The sequence below is a fragment of the Urtica dioica genome, chromosome 9, assembly GCF_054948205.1.
Source record: "Urtica dioica subsp. dioica isolate 48M chromosome 9, U.dioica_male_clone48M_v1_H2, whole genome shotgun sequence".
In the NCBI taxonomy this organism is placed as follows: Eukaryota; Viridiplantae; Streptophyta; class Magnoliopsida; order Rosales; family Urticaceae; genus Urtica; species Urtica dioica.
This window is the reverse complement of record NC_142764.1, coordinates 19,563,053-19,580,792: the sequence shown is the minus strand read 5'-3', so window position 1 is coordinate 19,580,792 and position 17,740 is coordinate 19,563,053. Positions and strand designations below refer to the sequence as shown.

The following is a 17,740-nucleotide window of genomic DNA, read 5'->3' as shown; positions in this document are numbered from 1 at the left end:
TTGTTACAGAATGACACTTGTAATTTCTTCCTTAATTAACTTGAAATTTTGAAAAAGATTAATGAGGTGTCGAATCAATATTGAGTCATGATTTAATTTGAGGAGATATGGGCGTGCATTAGGAGTCAAGGGAAGGTTTTAATCCGGCCAAGATTGTCTAATAGCTTTCATAAAAGAAAAGGTTAAGATCACATGACACCTTGTAAAAAATCAAAATAATTTGTTTTATTGATTTATTTATTATTTAAAGTCAATGAGAGGGAAAGGGAAATTTTTAGTTTGCCCGTGCTGTCCCTCCTCTCTCCTAATCTTCTTAATTGCCTAAGCTAAGTTTTGTGGTTTGCAAAAGTTTGAATTCAGAACAACATATGTAACCTACACTAATATCGTAACTCACAACAGTTAACAACAACAAAGGAAGTGATCACAATTTTTTTATGATGCTAAATCCATAGAGGTAACTAAATTTTCCATACTTAGGCAAACAATATTCTAACAATAAATAGACACATTAAAAAGAAAGATTCACGGTTGTTCCCAACAGACATTCCCAAAAGTCACAGAAAGCTTTCCTAACATAACCTTGAAGAACCATAAACAAGTTATACCAAGTCTAGATATAAATTACAAGAGGCTTATACCACAAATCTCATGTATTAGTCTTCATGAGTCTCTGTCAGCATCGACACAGGAAGGCTTCGAAATATTTCACCTCGCAATGGTCTGACATAAATGGCCATAAATCCAGCTTTGTCCGCACACGTAACAGAACTTATTTCCACACCTAAAAAAACAACACACAATTCTTGATTTGTCCACAACATGTTCATCTTCAAACACATCTAATATACAATAACTTATTATAGGACAATTTTACCTGCACGCAATACTTTCGCAACCCGAAGATTTCTGGACATAGAACTTGCAGCTGGGACATTTCTGCCACTTCTCTCTCTTAGCAATCTCCACGAACTTCTTGTCCATTACTCTCTCCCCATTGACTCCGCTGCAGTGCGAGCCATGGTGCCACGGGACACGACACTGTGCGCTGAACAGCCTGTGACAGTGCGGGCACTCCGCTGATGTCACGTCCCTGTCCTGATCCTCTACAGCCAGGACCGCCGAGCAGTCCCTGAACGGACAGTACATCTTCTTCGACCCCATCTCCGACTCGATTATCATGATTTCCCATCTCTCAACCACACTCTGCGGCACAAAGGACTTGCAGTTTCGGGGTTCCAGTTTGACTTTGCAGGCCGGGTCGGGACAGTTGACTTTTATGACGTTATCACACAACTTTGCAGACACGTGGCTGCTTATACATCGCAGGCAAAATGAGTGGGGGCACGTGCTCTTGAAAATCTCGGTTTCGGTCTTCCTGTCCATACAAATCCCGCAAAACCGAGGCGGTTTTGCTTCATCCAGCCTTTTCTTTGGTGATACCGACGACTCCATTGCAGATTCCATCTTCTCCAACGAAGCTTCCAATCGCCTTATTCTGGCCATCTGGGATTGCTTTGAATCTAGGCCCCGCCGAAGTTTTTCATCAATTTCTTGTATAATGTGCATCTTCTTGTAAGAAGCAGAACCGGTTTCTTCTTTACTCTCTGGCTCATTCTTTGAAGCAGATAAACTATCTCGGCCCGCTCTCTGAATTCCGGAGGGCCCACCAAGGAATGGGTCCGATCCAGAGGGCTTCGCTTCTGGCTTTATCTCAGGTCGATTTATTCCTAGTTTCCGCTGAAGAATTTGATGAAATTCTCGCAAAGATTTCATCTCGTTGCGAAAAGCAGAACTGTTTCCTTCCTCGCTCTTTCGCTTGTTCTTCGAAGCAGATAAACCATCTCGACCTCCTCTCTCAATCTCTGAGGGCTCAACAAGGTTCACTGTCGGATTTTTCCCGGATTTCTTTGCGTCTAGGCCCAGCCGAAGATTTTCATGAAGTTCCGGCAAAGAGTACGTCTTATTGTAAGAAGCAGAACCGTTTTCTTCTTCTCTCTTTCGCTTATTCTTACAAGCAGATAAACCATCTTGACTTGCTCTCTTAATATCCGATGGCCCACCGAGGATTGTGCCCGATCCAGAGGCCTTCTCGGCCGGATTTATCTCAGATTGTTCGGCACTTAGGCCCTGCTTAAGATTTTTATGAAATTCTCGCAAAGAGTATGTCTCCTTGCGAATAGCAGAACTGTTTCCTTCTTCGATCTTCTCCATTGTAGATTCCATCTTCTCCAACGAAGCTTCCAATCGCCTTATCCCGGCCATCTGGGATTGCTTTGAATCTAGGCCCCGCCGAAGATTTTCATCAATTTCTTGCAAATTGTGCACCTTACCGTAAAAAGGAATGATTTTCATTCCTAGTTTCTGCCGACGAATTTGATGAAGTTCTTGCAAAGAGTACGTCTCGCCGCGAAAAGCAGAACTTTTTCCTTCTTCCCTCTTTCGCTTGTTCTTCGAAGCAGATAAACCATCTTGACCTCCTCTCTCAATCTGCGAGATCATCTTCTTTTCCGTTTCCTTTTTTAAGTTACCGGACTTGCCGAGAATCACATTGCTCTGCTCCCCATGGCTTCCACAGCTCTTCTCTACTTTCATGGTTCACTCTGAGCTTTTTTTTTTCTCTTTACTGGCAGAATATAGATATTATGGAGCGTAAATCAGATGGCAAAAATCCAAGATTAGACAAGATTATTTCATGGAAAAGCATTAATATCAAACACCCAAATCCATAATGCTACCAAATATGACCTAATTAAAATATGATACGTTTCATTTCATAAACTGCTCATATTTTTCTTAATATCATACACTGCTCTTCTAATGTACAGCTGAATAGATAAATTTCACTCAAATTGTCTCATCTTTTGAATATTACACAAGTAAGAATATGTGCTCGTTCAAATTTTGACTCATGTTTTCTAGATTACAACACATCAAGAGTACATAGCATTTAGTATTCATAAAAAAAAAATATTGCGTTTGCTTTCGTCAAGTAAAGAGTAAAAATATTAATTCTATTAATTAAAATAGAAGGGATTAAAAAAAAAATGTACGAGTTCTTGTAACGATCTAACAAGTAAAATAGGATTAGTAGTAAACAGAGATGGACCTTTCGAAGCTTCGTGTTAGATCAAAATTTCCCTTTTCCGTTCCAATATGCAAAGCCTTGCTTACCAAGAAGTCATCACTCATCTAGAGCATCCATCTGTCCCTTCATTTTTCTCTCTCTATTTTATATCTTACCATCAAAGTGTTTTTTCATCCCCAAGCTCCTAGGTTACATCCTTTTCAAATAATATAATAAATATATTAACTCTTCCAATTTTCTATTGTATTCTAGTTTTAACTTTTACTATTTTTATACTTTACATTTCTTCTAACAAGTGTATACTTCATAACATTTAATTGTCGTTAATTAGCATCAATAATTGCTGGGTTGCTATGATTTAAGATTTATTTATTCTAAATCGTGTATAGTTCATCACAACTAATTATCGTCAATTAACGTTGATCTGTATTGGGTTTCTATGATTTTTGAATTTTTTTTATTCAAAATAGTGTATAATCCATCACAATTAATTATCTTAAGATATTTGAATTTATGCACAGTTAATAATCATAAATTATTGACAATTGTGACTGTGATCGTCTTCCTCTTCATGATTTTTTTTTCTTAGGTTCACTCATAGTTAATAATAATTAATAATTGTCAATAGATGGTCGTCTTCATCTTCTTTTATATGATTTGTTTTCCTCATTTTCATGGACACTAATAATTTGTGTGTATTATGAGACCGGTTACTTGAATTGCGTGATTGAAATTATCACGTGTTTATGAAAATAAATCATACAAAATGGGCGGCAACAATTTAAGGATATTTTTGTGAAAAACTATTGGACAATACAGGAAAAATGTTTTCGTGTTGCCTCCACCATGCCAGCACGTTTAGATCCTCTTGGCTCATCGAGGCGAATTGTTGAGCGTGATCTCGTCGTGTTCCGACGTCTCTTGAGCGGGTGGGGGATGTGGAGACGTATGATCTTGGAGATGAAGTTTCACCTCGAGCGAAACGAGCTAGATCTCAAAACATTCCTCTACTTGTTGATGCGTGTCGGGGTGGACTCGGCTCGGGAGGAGTTGGAATTTGTCGTTAGTAAAACCTGAAAAATGAGTAAAACTCTTCCACGACCCTAGTATGATCATGTGCAACGTAAATTTGTCCAGTATTATGTTTCAAATATTGCCCAATAGCACGTAATCTCTTCTTGAGTGAAGTTGAAGATTGATGCTTGATATGAATATGTTGGAGAGGGGACGGGAGGGATTTTCGTGTCCTCGAAATTAGGATATTGAGAAAGATTCAATTAATTTTATGGATATTGGATGGCTGGAGAAGAGGGATTTGGTTGCACAACTTGTTGATTTTGAGCCTCTTGCTCATGACTTGATGGTGATAGTGTGTGCGTGCGACTAGAACTTCGACGAGAACCTCGACGAGAGCCTCTGTGAGATGGTGACTCATCACACATTTTATAAAATCAAAACAATATACAATAAATTGTAATAAAAACTTTAAGTATATAATTTTTAGAAAATCAAAACTATATAATACAAATTGTAATAAATACTTAAGTATATAATTCTAGAAAAATCAAAACTATATAATATAAATTGTAACAAAGTAAAAGTATATAAATTACATAGAGAGATTTGGTCGTAGAGAATTGTAGAGGTAATTGTAGAGATAATTGATGGAGAGTGTTGTGAAAATTTTATTGAAATGAGTTGTATTTATAGTGTTGGATGATGAAAGTGTAAAAAAAAACTTTTATTTCCGAACTCAAATGGTCAAAAACGACAATATTTTTTCAGCCATTGATTTTAAAAAACGACTGAGATTGAAAGACAAAAAAAAAAAAAAAATTAATTAAAAGCCACCAACGATAGCACACGGTTACCAATACCCACTATGCCTCAATTACGGCGGTAGAGGAGGAGGCGGACGGTAGCCACGGGTACCGTTACCCAATTAGGCCACAACTATCACAATAACTACCAAAACACAAATACATATCAAAGGAGTAGCGATAATAACAAATTCCCAGTTTCGTGCGAAATACAGTTGTCGATTGCGGCGACATATATGGCCAAAAGAATACCTATCACCACATTCGTAACAGAAATTACAGCCACACCTACAAAACAAAAATAGTCGGTCATCGTCAGTAATAATCATCTCCAAACACATTTTAATAAGAAAACATCAATTTTGACCTGCACTTGATAGCTTCGCAACCCGAAGATCGCTGAACATAGAACTTGCAACTGGGACACTTCTGCCATTTCTGAGTCTTGGCAATCTCCACGAACTTGTTGTCCAATAATCTCTCCACTTTGAATTGGGCACATTGCAAGTCGGAGTGCCACGGGACGAGACACTGCGCGCAGAACAGCCTGTGACAGTGCGGGCACTCCGCTGACGTTACGTCCCTGTCCCGATCCTCTACAGCCAGCACCGCCGAGCACTCCCTGAACGGACAGTAGATCTTCCCCGGCCCGATCAACGACTCGCAGATCATCATTTCCCATCTCTCAACCACACTCTTTGGCACAAAGGACCGGCAGTTTTGGGGCTCCACCGCGGCTTTGCACTCGGGTTCGGGACAGTTGACTTTTGTGACGCCGTCGCTGATCTTAGAACGCACGTGGCTGCTTATGCAATCCTCGCAAAAAGAGTGGGGACATGTAGTGCTCTTGAACATTTTCAGTTTAGTTTTGTCTTCCATACAAACTCCGCAATATTGAGGTTCCGGTTGATTTTTCGGAGAAGCTTCCATTTGACTTATCGAGGCCTTAACCTCAACGGAGGGCTTCTTTTCTGTAATCTTGCTCTGCTCGCCATGCCATAATGCTACTATCCCAAACATATAACCTTATGAAAATCTGATACATTAAATAAGGCGCAGTGTAATGATATGAAATGTGCACCAAATATGTCATTTGAAATAATAATTGGTAGTAAATTTTAGAGACTCTTAAGTGTCCTATATTTTGAATATTCAACAAGTCCTTTCAAAATTTGACTCTGTTCTTTTGATTCAACGTCAAAAAGTGCACATTACAAATTAAAATTAAAAATTAAAAAAAATTACGTCCAATTCGTTTGCTTTCGTCAAGTAAAAAAATTACGTTCGATTGACATAAGCACACTAATAAAGTTAAAAAAAAAAAAGTACGTCTTCATTTAACGATTCAACGAGTAAATATGAGTAATAACATGGACTGACCTTTTCCCGTACGGTTTCGCAGCTCCCAAAATACAAAGCCTGGCTTAGAAGGTATGTCTCCTTTTTAAAGCTTAAATCTCAGTCGAATATATAGCCCAAATTCAGGAAATTTCAAATTTACCTGAAATAATAATTTTAAGCCCTAAATTATGGTTCTATTAATTTCATCAAAAAGGAAACAAACTCTATTTCATGCACTACCAAAATGAAAGCTCGTTTTCAGAAATTTAAAACCAACGAAAATCGGAATACTGTTTGTTAGGGGAATGTGATGGAGGTTGGATATCCCGAATATTTTGCATGTAAAATAGGTTATATATGTATAAATACATAACCTATTAAATATGTAATTTTATTATATTTAGTAATTAATTATATATAGGTAGTCAACTCTTTTATATCACCTACATATCATATATTTATTAGGTTATATATTTATATATATGCACATATATCGTGTACGTAAAAGATATATATACATATATATATATATAACATAATATATATTACGTAGTAGTACTCTCTCTCTCTCTCTCTCTCTCTCTCTCTCTATATATATATATATAATATATATATATATATATATGTATATATATATAATAGATATGAGCTATATTGTATTATATACATGCTTTCGTATCTTATATTCTATAGGTTCATCAAGCATCTAATTAATATTTTAGGTTTTCTGACTAATTTGGTCTCCGAACTTTTAGGTTTGAGCTTTTTTTCAGTCCTCAACCTTTTTTTTCAAAAACTCCTCGCCAAGCTTATTTTTTATTGGCACAATTCGTTCTTCCGTTATTAAATAGACACAATTAACACGTGAGTGAGTTACGCATGAAAATGTATTTAAAAGAAAATAATGTTTTTTCCTAGTTCTATAAATATTTCATTGATACCTATAATTAAGAATAATTATAATAATTAGCAGTATCAACAGCGTTGGCGTGACACCTTTCTATTGATCATGAAAAAAGTGAGACCATGTATTGTTGATGTCGTTTCCGAGCTTCAATAATCACGAAGAAAACAATATGAATATTATGTAGTTGATTTGATTTAATTTATTTGTGTATCTCAGAAAGGCTTCGTATAATAAACGAATATTAAATACATAATAATAAATATGAAAATAGAACGAAAAAGTAATTGTCTTTATATTAAATATCCGATCTCAAATACACTGGTCGAGCTCGACTGATTATGAACACAATCTACGAGCTCAACAATACAAATTGAGAAATATATATATATATATATATATATATATATATATATATACAAGTCATGTTCCAATTTTTTCTGAAGAAGATAATTTATACTATGACAAGATGCGAAATCTTCGGAGATACGTATTGGCGAGTTCGATCATCCTTCATCGCTTCTTCTTCAGCCATGTCGCTTTTGCGCTTGAATAGGCTTGGTAGAAATCATCAACTCTCCGGGCTTTAAGACGAGATCGCTTCTCTTGTGTTGACTTCGACTTCGTCACGACCTTGGTGGTTGTGTTGTGAGCTCGTTAAATGGGCTTCGGCCGGGCCCAAGTGATTTATTACATTTGTACGACAGTGATTAATAACAACCAATAAATAGTATTGTTTTATCAAAATGGGTTTTGATAGCTCAATACCAAATTATTTTATAGGGTCGAAATTTACCCCACATGTATCATAGACTCGATTAGATATATGGTACTCAGCACTATGAAATTCGACAAGCGCATCATAGTTCTATCCAACTCTTACCACTAGAAAAGTTAGAATCATTAGATTTATGAAACATCCCAGAAAATAATATAGAAGAGAACATAGTGTTTGTATTGCTAAAAAAGGGAAATACAAGATAATCTGGTACTTTACTTTTCCTTAATAGCTTTTGTCTTTTACATAAGATGCTTATTATTAATTTCAAGTTTTTTTTTCCTTGTTTGCGATATTGCTGGCTATGTTACCTCTTACTGAGTAATTTGAAATCACCCTTATTGAGCTTGATTTTCTCGAAGATGAATACGCTAATTTGGTTCATCTTGGACTTTCTTGCGGCCTGAAGCCTTACTATCCTGCTTTTGTTACTATTTTTTTCTGTCTACAATTTCGATAATTGTAGACATGCATGTATACAATTGCAATAATTGTAGACATATATATCTATAAATTTCTAATATAAATATCGATAATTATAGACATGTATATCTATAACTTATGTAATTGTAGACATGAAGTCTTTAATTATCAAAATTGTATGCATACATATCTACAGAAACAATAGATATACATGTTTATAATGATCGAAATTGTAGACATAAACGTCTACAATTATTATTATTAATTTTTTTTAAAAAAAAATTCACAGTAATATTTTAATTTTAAATGATAATTCAAAGGGATTAAATGTATAAGTTTTCATAAAAAGGGCTAATATGTAAACTTTTAAATTGTGGATGGTACAACGCAAATTTTATTAATCGCCCCGACTTGTAGCGGAGGAAAACGTGGTTACAATTATTATAAAAAATACAAGTTAAACATTACAACAACATTATGATACAAACATTACAACAAGATTATGAAATACTCATGTCTTAGAAGTTTAGATCAAAATTATCGACAAGATCAATGACAATAAATGTTTCTTGACAACGTCTTTCTTGTTGGCACCAATCTTTGTAAGCGGTTAGTGCCTCGACCATTTCGGGTTTCAAGCTTTGCATTCGATCGTCAATGATGCGACTCGAGCTACTAAATGCCAATTCGGACGAAACCGTTGTAACCAGGATCGAATTTACATCTCGAGCCATCTTAGACAATATTGGAAACATGTTTTTGTGTTGCCTCCACCATGTCAACACGCTAAGATCCTCTTGGCTCATGGATGTGAATTGTTGAGGATTGTACAACATGATCTCGTCGTTTCCGACGTCTCTTGAGCGGGTGGGGATGTGGAGACGATCATGGAGATGAAGTTCCACCTCGAGCGAAACGAGCTAGATCTTGAAACATTCCTCTACCTGTTGATTTGTGACGGGGTGGACTCGGCTCGAGAGGAGTTTGAATTTGTCGTTGGTAAAACCTGAAAAATAAGTAAAACTCTTCTACGAGCTTAGTATGATCACGTGCCACGTAATCTTGTCCAGTAGCACGTTTCAAATATTGTCCAGTAGCACGTAATCTCTTCTTGAGTGAAGTTGAAAGTTGGTGCTTGATATGAATATGTTGGAGGGGGGACGGAAGGGAGTTCTGTGTCATCGAAATTGGGATATTGAGAAAGATTAAACCAATTTTGTGGATATTGAATGCCTGGAAATGATGGATTTGGTTGCTCAACTTGTTGATTTTGAGCCTCGTTCTTCATGGCTTGATGGTCAAGGCGTGATCGCACGACTAGAACTTCGACGAGAGCCTTTGTGAGATGATAACTCGCCACACATTTTGTAAAATCAAAACAATATAATATAAATTGTAATAAAAACTTAAGTATATAATTTTTAGAAAATCAAAGCTGCTATATAATACAAATTGTAATAAATACTTAAGTATACAATTTATGGAAAATCAAAACTATATAATATAAATTGTAATAAACACTTAAGTATATAATTTTTTTAAAATCAAACTATTTAATATGAATTGTATAACAAAGTTGAAGTACATAAATGATATAGAGAGATTTGGTTGTAGAGAATTGTAGAGGTAATTGTAGAGAGAATGGATGGAGAGTTTTGTGAAAATTTTATTGAAATGAGTTGTATTTATAGTGTCGGAGGATGAGAGTGTAAAAAAAACTTGTTATTTCTGAACTCAAATGGTAAGAAACGGCCATATTTTTTCACCTATTGATTTTATAAAGGATAACATTTTCGACGGCTGAGATTGAAAGACAAGAAAAAAAAATAATTAAAGGCCACCAACGGCTACAAATACCAAGTATGCCTCAATTAATACACGACAACCATTTGTCCACTACCGATAGCCAGCGGTAGAGGAGGAAGCGGACGGTAGCCACGTATACCCGCCATTAGTCTGCGCACCGCAATTACTAGATTAACTACACCTAAACAAATAGATATGAAAGCCACAGCCAGTCCCAAGATTTGTGCGAGAGAAACTTGTCGATTGCGGCGACATATATGGGCAAAAGAATACCTATCACCACATCCGTAACAGAATGTACAGCCACACCTACAAGACAAAAATAGTCGGTCATCATCGTCAGTAATAATCGTCTCCAAACACATTTTAATAAAATAAAAATAATAAAAAACCATCAATTTTGACCTGCACTTGATAGCTTCGCAACCCGAAGATCGCTGAACATAGAACTTGCAACTGGGACACTTCTGCCATTTCTGACGCTTCGCAATCTCCACGAACTTCTTGTCCGATATTCTCTCCACTTTGAATTGGGCACATTGCAAATCGGAGTGCCACGGGACGAGACACTGCGCGCAGAACAGCCTGTGACAGTGCGGGCACTCCGCTGATGTCACGTCCCTGTCCCGATCCTCTACAGCCAGCACCGCCGAGCAGTCCCTGAACGGACAGTAGATCTTCCCCGGCCCGATCAACGACTCGCAGATCATCATTTCCCATCTCTCAACCACACTCTTTGGCACAAAGGACCGGCAGTTTTGGGGCTCCACCGCGGCTTTGCACTCGGGTTCGGGACAGTTGACTTTTGAGACGCCGTCGCTGATCTTAGAAGACACGTGGCTGCTTATGCAGTTCTCGCAAAAAGAGTGGGAACATGTAGTGCTCTTGAACATTTTCAGTTTAGCTTTGTCTTCCATACAAACTCCGCAATATTGAGGTTCCGGCTGTTTTTGCGAAGAAGCTTCCATTTGACTTATCGAGGCCTTAACCTCAACGGAGGGCTTCGCGGCCATCATCTTAAAATGCGAAATCAGCTTCTTTTCTGTAATCTTGCTCTGCTCGCCATGCCATAATGCTACTATCCCAAACATGACCTAATGAAAATCTGATACATTATATATATGGCGCAGTGTAATGATATGAAATGTGCACCAAATATGTCATTTGAAATAATAAGTGGTAGTGCTGAATAAATAAATTTTGGAGACTTTGTGTCCCATATTTTGAATATTCCACAAGTTCTTTCAAAATTTTACTCTGTTCTATTGATTCAACACGTCAAAAAGTACACATTACAAATTAAAAATATATATAAAAAAAATTACATTCAATTCGTTTGCTTTCGTCAAGTAAAAAAAATTACGTTCGATTCCCATAAGCACACTAATAAAGTTAAAAAAATAAAATAAAATAAAAACTAAAAAGGTACAATCTCATTTAACGATTCAACGAGTAAATATGAGATTGACCTTTTCCGGCACGGTTTCGCAGCTCCCAAAATACAAAGCCTGGCTTAGAAGTTATGTCTCCTCTATAAAGCTTAAATCTCAGTTGAATATATAGCCCAAATTCATGAAATTTCAAATTTACCTCAAATACTAATTATAAGCCCTAAATTATGGTTCTATTAATTTCATAAAAAAGGAAACAAACTCTATTTCATGCACACTATCAAAATGAAAGCTCGTTTTCAGAAATTTAAAACCAACGAAAATCGGAATATTGTTTGTTAGGGGAATGTGATGGAGATTAGATATTCCGTATATTTTGCATGTATTATATATATATAAATACATAACCTAATAAATATGTAATTTTATTATATTTAGTAATTAGTTATATATAGGTAGTCAACTCTTTTTTATCACCTACATATATATCACATATTTATTAGGATATATATTTATATATATGCACATATATCGTAGTGATCAACTCTTTTATATCACCTACATATCAAATATTTATTAGGTTATATATTTATATATATGCACATATATCGTATACGTAAAAGATATATATATATATATATATATATATATATATATATATAACATAATAGATATTACGTAGTAGTATTCTCTCTCTCTCTCTCTCTCTCTCTCTATATATATATATATATATATATATATATATAATAGACACTACAACATTTACAACATTTACCGACGATTTTTTTCGTCGGTAATAACCCTAAAATCGTCGCTAAATGTATTTAACGACGATATTAGCGACGATAAAAATCGTCGCTAATTCGCCGTGCCTAAATATATTTAGCGACGATTTAATCGTTGGTAAATATTTAGCGACGATAAAATCGTCCGTAAATGTTGTGACGAGAAGTTTTTTTTCATTTTGAAACAGACAATTAGCGACGAATTTGTCGTCGCTAATTACCGCGGGAAAAAATCCCGCGTCGCTAAATGTTGTGACGAGAAGTTATTTTCGTTGTGAAACAGAGTTTTAGCGACGACTTTGTCGTCGCTAATTCACGCGGGAATTTTTCCCGCGCCAATTAGCGACGACAAAGTCGTCGCTAAAACGTTGTGTGAATAATATTTAGCGATGATTTTATCGTCGCTAATTATTATTATTATAATTTTTTTTTCGTCATTAATTATTTATTTTTTACGGTTTTTTGGTTGTGAAATTCTAAAATGAAAAATCAAATAAAAACTAAATTATATTATCCAAATCAACAACTATATAAAATCCGGTTACGTACGTTTTCGGTTATCGAGAAATATGTAAATAATAAATACACAAAACAACTAATAAACCACTAGTCGCGACGTTTGCTTTGTCGTCCCGCCACTCGTTTATAATCCTATATATATTAATCATATATAACTAATATATACATAAATTTATAACTAATATATATTAATCCTATAACTAACTAATATATATATATATATATATATATATATATATATATAGTTTTTAAAAAAAAAACTTACCGATCGGACAAAAAGAAGAAGAGCGCGCGCGGCCAGAGAAGGGGAGCGGCGTCGGCGTCGGTGGTGGAGCGGCGTCGGTGGTGGAGCGGCGTCGGCGTCGGCGGCGGAGCGGCGGAGGATGAGCTGTAATGGGAGAGAGAGAGACTTTAGGAGAGAGATGTGAGGAGAGAGAGAGAAGTAGTGAGGAGAGAGACTTACCGGCGAGGCACACGGCGGAGGAGCGTCGGCGGCACACGGCGGACGAGGCACACAGCGGAGGAGGGAGAAAGTAGAGAGAGAAATGGAAGTTAGGGTTTCTGAGCGAATGGGGAAGCTGGGTCGCGTTCTGGTATTTAAAGACATTTACCGACGATTTTTTCGTCGCTAAATGATTTCAGTTCGTCGCTAAATGAACTTACGTTAACCAGACATTTAGCGACGATGAAATCGTCGCTATTAGTAAATTTCACACATTTAGCGACGATTTTATCGTCGCTAAATCATTTCGTTTTAATTTAATGGGAGAGATTTTTCCCTCTTTAAAATTCGTCAAAATTTGATAACATTTAGCGACGATTATTTCGTCGCTAATTGTATAGCGACGATAAAACAAGCTTTAGCGACGATTTTATCGTCTCTAAATGTTTTCGTCTTAATTACATTGGAGGGATTTTTCCCTCTTTAAAATTCGAAATTAATTCAACGTTATTAGCGACGAAAATATCGTCGCTAATTAATGTATTTTGAAATAATTAGCGACTAATTTATCGTCGCTAATTATTTTCCCGCGAACTTAGCGACGACAAAAAAGAATTAGCGACGATAAAGTCTTCGCTAATTATCTTTGCCGCCAAACTTTAATATTTCTCGCACCAAAGAATTAGCGACGATAATATCGTCGCTAAAAGGGTTATTAGCGACGATATATTAGCGACGACTAAATCGTCGCTAATAGTGTCGTCGCTAAATGTGTTATTTCTTGTAGTGAGATATGAGTTATTGTATTATATACATGTTTTCGTATCTTATATTCCATAGATAATTAATTAGGTTCATTTAGCATCTAGTTAATATATTAGGTTTTCTGACTAATTTGGTCTCCGAACTTTTAGGTTTGAGCTTTTTTTTAGTCCTCAACCTTTTTTTTTCGGAAACTCCTCCCCAAGCTTATTTTTTATTGGCACAATTCGTTCTTCCGTTATTAAATAGACACAATTTACACGTGAGTTACGCATGAAGATGTATTTGAAAGAAAATATTTTTTTTTCCTAATTCTATAAATATTTCATTGATACCTAATTAAGAATAATCATAATAATCAACAGTATCAGCAGTGGTGACGTGACAACTTGCTATTGGTCATGAAAAAAGTGAGATCATTTATTGTTGATGTCGTTTCTGAGCCTCAATAATCACGAAGAAAACAATATGAATATCATGTATTTGATACGATTTAATTTATTTGCGTATCTCAAAAAGGTCGTATAAGAAACAAATATTAAATATGTAATAATAAATATGTAAATAGAACAAAAAAGTAATTATCTTTATTAAATATCCGATCTCAAATACATTGATCGAGCTCGACTAATTATTAACACAATCGACCATCTCAACAATACAAACGGAGAAATATAAATATATATATACAAGTCACGTTCCATTTTTTTTTTCTGAAGAAGATAATTTATACTATGGCAAGATGTGAAATCTTCGGAGATACGTGTTAGCGACTTCGTCCTTCATTGCCTCTTCTTCTGCCACGTCGCTTTTGCATTTGAATAAGCTTGGTAGAAATCATCAACTCTCCGGGCTTTAAGACGAGATCACTTCTCTTGTGTTGACTTCGACTTCGTCACGACCTTGGTGGTTGCATTGTGAGCTCGATAAATGGGTTTGGGCCGGGCCCAAGTGATTTATTAAATTTGTACGACAATGATTAATAACAACCAATTAATAATTGTCGTTTATTTGTTATTTGAATTGTTTTTATCGAAATGAGGTTTGATGGCACAATACCAAATTATTCTATAGGCCGAAATCTACCCTCTCACATGTATCACTGACTCGATTAGATATATGGTATTCAGCACTATGAAATTCGAAAAGCGCATCATAGTTCTATCCAACTCTTACCACTAGAAAAGTTAGGATAATCAATAGATTCATGAAAGATCCCAGAAAAGAATATAGAAGAGAACATAGTGTTTGTATTGCTAAAAGCGGGAAATACAAGATAATCTGGTACTGTATTTTTCCTTAATAGCTTTAGTCTTTTGCATAAGATGCTTGTTATTACTTTCAAGCTTTCAAGTTTTTTTTCCTAGTTTACGATATTGCTGGCTATGTTACCCCTTATTGAGTAATTTGAAATCACCTTTATCAGCTTGATTTTCTCGAAGATGAATATTTACAGAAACAATAGATATACATGTTTATAATTATCAAAATTACAGATATAAACATCTACATTTTTTTTAAATCACAGTAATATTTTAATTTTAAATTTGTAGACATACAATTGAAAATTGTAATACGCGTCTACAATAACATAAAATTGTAGACTTACGAGTTGAAAAAAAATCATCTAATACAAGTATAAAAAAAATTATTTTCATATGAAACATCTTAAAGATAAAATAATTTAAAAAAGAAAAAGAAAAAGAAAAAGAGAAGCGAGAAGGCTGATGGAGGAGGGATCGAAGATGAGAGAAAGGAGGGAAAGAGAACAAAGAGAGAAAAGAAAAGGAAAGAAAAAACAGAGAGAAAGAAAGAAAAATGAAAAAATGTAAAGAAAATAAATTTGAGGGTAAAATGGACATTACCACACTAGAAAGAAGTGTCAAAAACTACACTTTGACGTATTTTGATCAAAAGTATTACGCTTTTGTTTCGAAAGCCTGCTACTATTTCTCATCTAACCAATCACATAGAAATAATTCCCAAACTAACTCCCAATGTTAACATGACGTAAACAAAGACTACCAAAGCAACAGACATAATAAGACATTCCCAGTGTCGTGCGAGATACAGTTGTTTAGTGCGTTGACATGCATGGGCAGAAGAAAAGCTTTCTCCACAGTCGTAACAGAAATAACAGCCACACCTACAAAAGAAACAGAGTTACACATTTGATCATTCAAACAATCAAAAAATAAAAAATAAATAAACTTTCAATTTTACCTGCACTTGATGCCACCGCAGCCCGAAGACTTTTGAACATAGAATTTGCAGCGGGGACACTTCTTCCAATTCTCTCTATGAGCAATCTCCATGAATTTCTTGTCCATTATTCTCTCCCGATTGTCTTCTCTGCACTGAGAGAACAGCCTTTGGCATTTCGGGCACTTGGCTGATGTCACGTCCCTGTCCCGATCCTCTACATCCACGATCACCGCCGAGCAGTCCCTGTACGGACAGTACGTCTTCTTCGACCCCATCTCCGACTCGATCATCATGATTTCCCATCTCTCAGCCACACTCTGCGGCACGAAGGACTTGCAGTTTCGGGGTTCCAGTTTGACTTTGCACTCGGGCTCGGGGCAGTTGACTCTCGTGATGCCGTCGCTTATCTTAGCAGACACGTGGCTGCTCATACATTTCAGGCAAAACGAGTGGGGACATGTGGTGCTCTTGAACATTTTCTGTGTCGCTTTCTCCTCCATACAAATTCCGCAAAATTGAGGGCCCGATTCAGAGGGCTTCGAGGCCGGGTTTATCTCGGATTGGTTCGTAGAAAGCGGTTCTTGAATTTGGGGCATATTAATGATGTGAGAAGCCGATAAATCATCTTTCTGAATCTCCGAAATCACGTTGCTCCTCTCCCCATGGCTTCCACTGCTCTTCTCTACTTTCATGATTCACTCTTGAGTTTTTTTTTCTTCTTCTTCTTCTATTTATTGGAAGAATGTAGGGATTATAGTGCATAAATCAGATATCAAGAAATCTAAAACCAAACATGATTATTTCAAGGAAAAGCATTGACATTAAACGCCCAAATCCATAATGCTACCACCAAGCATGACCTAATTAAAATCTGATACATTTTATTTCATGAACTGCACTTTTTTCTTAATATCATACGCTGCTCTTCTACACCAAATATATAATTCAAAATAATACTTGGTAGTGCTGAATATAATAATTCTACTCGAAGTGTCCCATAATTTGAATATTCTACCAGTCCTTTCAAAATTTGACTCTGTTCTATAGATTACAACACATCAAAGAGTACACATTACTATTTAGATTTAAAAAAAAAAAAAAAAATTACGTTCGATTGGTTTGCTTTCGTCAAGTAAAGGTAACAAAACCTTAACATACTAGTCAAATTGAAGAAAATATACAACTTACTTCATAACAAGTAAAATATGAGTAATAACAAAGATTGACCTTTTTTTATCGCAAAGCCTTGCTTACCAGGAAGTTATCTCTCCTCTTTAAAGCTCAGTCGACTATATCGCCCTAATTCAGGAAACTTCAAATTTGCCTCAAATAATGACAATAAGCGCCGAATTATGGTTCTATAAATTTTTTTTAAGGAAGGATATAAACTCTGTTTCATCTTTCATGTACTACTAAATCGAAGGGTCGTTTTTAGAAAATTAAAAACCAACGAATTAGAAGAGTGTTGCGAGGGAG

At 35.7% G+C, this 17,740-nt stretch overlaps 2 protein-coding genes across 2 annotated transcripts; both read right to left on the bottom strand.

Annotated features, from left to right (window-relative positions):
- Positions 1-483: 483 nt before the first annotated feature.
- On the bottom strand, positions 484-2,614 carry LOC149385578 (uncharacterized). The gene is made up of 2 exons (XM_089626873.1): positions 878-2,614; positions 484-784 (listed from the first exon to the last, which is right to left on the bottom strand). The coding sequence occupies exons 1-2, from the start codon at positions 2,593-2,595 to the stop codon at positions 709-711; spliced, it is 1,794 nt and encodes a 597-aa protein (XP_089482999.1). The 5' UTR covers positions 2,596-2,614; the 3' UTR covers positions 484-708.
- A 13,410-nt stretch (positions 2,615-16,024) lies between these two features.
- LOC149385577 (putative E3 ubiquitin-protein ligase ARI10) lies at positions 16,025-16,956 on the bottom strand. The gene is made up of 2 exons (XM_089626360.1): positions 16,283-16,956; positions 16,025-16,205 (listed from the first exon to the last, which is right to left on the bottom strand). Exons 1-2 carry the CDS (start codon positions 16,954-16,956, stop codon positions 16,025-16,027), a joined length of 855 nt encoding a protein of 284 aa, XP_089482486.1.
- Between the last annotated feature and the right edge of the window lie 784 nt (positions 16,957-17,740).

Excerpts from the sequence above, each read along its gene's own strand:
- LOC149385577 (XM_089626360.1), bottom strand. The coding sequence starts at position 16,956 with ATGAAAGTAGAGAAGAGCAGTGGAAGCCATGGGGAGAGGAGCAACGTG. Across the intron at positions 16,206-16,282 it reads TGCGGTGGCATCAAGTGCAG|GTGTGGCTGTTATTTCTGTT; the intron begins GTAAAATTGAAA and ends TTTCTTTTGTAG.
- LOC149385578 (XM_089626873.1), bottom strand. The coding sequence starts at position 2,595 with ATGAAAGTAGAGAAGAGCTGTGGAAGCCATGGGGAGCAGAGCAATGTG. Across the intron at positions 785-877 it reads TGCGAAAGTATTGCGTGCAG|GTGTGGAAATAAGTTCTGTT; the intron begins GTAAAATTGTCC and ends TTGTTTTTTTAG.